Source organism: Hyalella azteca, unplaced genomic scaffold (genome assembly GCF_000764305.2).
Source record: "Hyalella azteca isolate HAZT.00-mixed unplaced genomic scaffold, Hazt_2.0.2 contig4053, whole genome shotgun sequence".
NCBI lineage: Eukaryota > Metazoa > Arthropoda > Malacostraca > Amphipoda > Hyalellidae > Hyalella > Hyalella azteca.
The window spans coordinates 108,116-111,559 of record NW_025934279.1 but is presented as its reverse complement, the minus strand read 5'-3'; the positions used below and the strand labels follow the sequence as shown (position 1 = coordinate 111,559).

General features: G+C 37.0%; 1 protein-coding gene across 1 annotated transcript; it reads left to right on the top strand.

Annotated features, from left to right (window-relative positions):
- Positions 1-1,598: 1,598 nt before the first annotated feature.
- Positions 1,599-3,143, top strand: LOC108680006 (the record flags this gene model as incomplete). Its single annotated transcript, XM_018168763.2, is given in 2 exon segments — positions 1,599-1,773; positions 2,538-3,143. Coding segments are annotated over 2 exon segments (417 nt in total), but the record flags the coding sequence as incomplete, so codon positions are not given.
- Between the last annotated feature and the right edge of the window lie 301 nt (positions 3,144-3,444).

Here is a 3,444-nt window from a genome sequence, read left to right as displayed (position 1 = left end):
TATATGTATATATTGTCCTACCTAGATAGAAGAACAGAGTTCTTCTTCCAGTTAAATTCATTAAAGCTTCGGAGTCTGCCTCTCCTTCTACTATCCTAATTTTCCCTGTATATGGCCTCTCATTTGCCTCTTAAAATTACATATCCCGCTTAGTCGCAAAGGATTTTAAGGTGGGTTCGAGAGGTTGCTATAAACTTGCGAAACAGTGCGATATAGATTGAACATAGCTCAATATCATTGTTACTCGATTATTTACATGAGTTTCTCACTATATGGTATCTTTCTTCCCATAGAATAACTATTACTCTGGTGGTGTCGGTCTGCATCCTTTTTTTTTGGCTCGAGACAGCAGAAACTTAACTATAACTTCGCTACTTACCTGTTTCAGAAGTGTGTGGTTTATTGCTTCATTATTTGTTTAATGACCAGTATTGAAATATCTGACTGCCATATGTAAGGACTTTCATTAGCTGGAATCTTAAGACTAGTCAATTTACTTTACAGTTATGTTGGGTCGAGAATTCGTCTGTTACGACGAACCTGTACGAAGTCGACTAAGCTGTTTGACCGTGTTTTCGGACTGATTGTCAACAAGCTTCACTTGAATCTGGGACAACTGGATCTGGGAATTCGTTCGCTAAATAAAAATTTCTTCTTGGGAAACCTTTGTTTCTAAACCTAACAGTGTCCCTTTCGTGACTTGATTCACAAGGGATCCGGCCTTTGGAACCCGATCTTTCCTTAACTGACGATTGACTGAGATAGCTGCTAGACTAATTGCCTGGTCCGTAAGGTGCTATGCATTTCAAGACAGAACATATGTTCCTGCATAGCTTCGTCTAGTCTGTTCTTGAAGGCGTTCATACTCGGAGCGTCAACGATGCTATCAGGGAGGCTGTTCCACATGTCGGTGACTCGAAGCGAGAAGAAAAGTTGTCGTAGGGATGTGTTACAACGCAGTTTTTTTAGTTTATAGCCGTGGCCCCTGGTGTTGGTTCTTGTATCAAATTCTAGCAATCCTTCTGGGACCTTGTATATTTGTATACTTCATATACGTGGGTATATTTGTATACTTCAATGAGGTCACCACGCAGACGTCGATAACGGAGACTTGGAAGCTTCATAATTTTCATTCTTTCTTCATAAGGCTTGCATTTCAATCCCGGAATTATCCTTGTTGCACGTCTTTGAAAACTCTCGACTAAAATTTTGTCTTTTTCTAGTTTTGGCGACCACACGACATAGAATGCCATTTAATTCATGCGCTAAAATTTGATCGAAATCTAAATTTTGATTTCGAAATTAAAATTGAGTTTATTGAACTGAAGCTAATCCAAGTTTTAACTAAATTATATCCAGTTTTTCAATGCCGCTCAATTTGATTACAAAATGCAAATAACAGATCAAAATTTGTTGAACGCGATAGAGAATTCAATACGAGAACTGGAATAACCATGCATGATGCATTTTGAGTACCGACATCATCCGACCGATGATAACTGAAGCCCTTATCTTTTCGCATTGGACTCCACCTATCCTTCTGCTATCTTATACTAAAACTCTTATTGCGAACCTAATAATATCCAAATCTCTTATAGGCACCTCCAAATTATGGAACTTCAGGTGAAGGTCTAGTGAGTGTCGTGATGGGAGGTGTGGAATTGTCACCAATGACATTAAGTCAAAACATGGCCACGAGGAACATACAGAAAGGAATTACTTCGTGGCCAATCGGAGCAGACGGAATGGTGGTGGTTCCCTACAGGTGCGAAGGTGAGAAATATAATATAAACTTTAAGATTAATTATGAAAAAACTAACATCATTTGAGCATTGAAGTGGTCATTGATATGGTGCAAGAAACGACAGTTTTTGAACTTCACAAAGTCTCTATTTCTAAAAACAATTCGCTACCGGATAAATTTCTGTTTGCGTGAACTTGCACTGACTTGATAATCCCTTTGATTCGGTGAAACATGGATTTGTCATTAAAAATTTATTTGAATTGAATAAATTTCATAGGCTGCTGAATAAATTGCTTATCAAGCTTTCATAATGCAGCAAATAAACTAATTGATTGATTTATTTTCATAACATAGATTGATTACAACATGTTGATGTGAATTTTGGTTAATTTATTTAATTTCAGTCCAGCAGCATGTAATGAATTCGAACAGCAACACTAATATATCTCCTTGGCAGATACCAGGCTGGGATGTTTTCAATATAATAATTATAAAAAATTAAAATATCTGCTTTAATTCTCTAGCTTTCATACCTGGACATGATCAAATGCCTGTCTCATTGCTGAATCAAATGAGGAATAGATGAGTCCAAACCTATAGAAGACAATGATTCCCTCAGCTATGCTGAGTGAATGCTAACTTTACCTATTAAAATGTAATTTTCCAATTTTATTCTTTTAATATTTTTTTATGGATGAAATATGATGAAATATTGCACCCAAACATATTCCCTGGAACTTGTTTGTTTCACTGTACCATAATTCCGGAAAACCAGAAATTTTGCCTCCGTTAGGTGCGGTCAACTTGACGCGCTTGGGGCCAGCGCTGAGGTCCTGGGAGAAGGACTCATGTGTGAGATTCCGCGAGATGGCGGCCAGTGAAAAGCTGCACGACACCTACCTCCTCATTAGAGCATCCACACACTGCCAAAGCTTACTGGGCATCTATCCGAAAGCTACCTTACTGGAAATAACTGATTCCTGTGGGGTATGGCTGTGCCTTGCATTTGTAATGAGAACCATGATGTTCACCTAAATCCGATCTCAACCCAATCTCATAAACTTAAAACAAACCTAATAATGCGCTATTCGTCTATCTTCGTCTTATACTATAGTTTCAAGTTCTTCTTCCTCTTTCTGGCAGCTCAATGCCACCAGTCTTTTCCCCATAAAAACAAAAACATCTCGTATCACAGACATTATAAATGGATACGAAGAACATATACCATCATAGTACTTTCAAAGGGCCGTATTATTGAAGATATTTGCAAATTCGTACTGCCGTCCACTAATCACTGATATTTGGAACGCACCAATCACAGACGAGAAATCGGCCGATACGTGTACTTAGTTTTGATTAGCACATAACTTTGATAGTACGGCTCGAGAAAGCTAGTATATGTGGGTTGGAATTCTTCTTGAAAATCAATTTATGCTTTTGAATTCATCAATTTGTCTGGACTTTGCAGTTAAGATCATGAGGTTGTACAAATTTATCATACAACTTATTAAATCACTAATGACTGTGGTACGTTTATTGCTTAATCTTATCAATAATATTTAATATTATAAATTATATAATATCAACTATTATATAATAAAAACAAAGGAATTTTTTCAAAGCCGATTTAAAGTTCTTGTGAACTGCATGTGGGCACAGAAGTTACGTACAATATTCACGTTTTACTAGTTAATAATTGA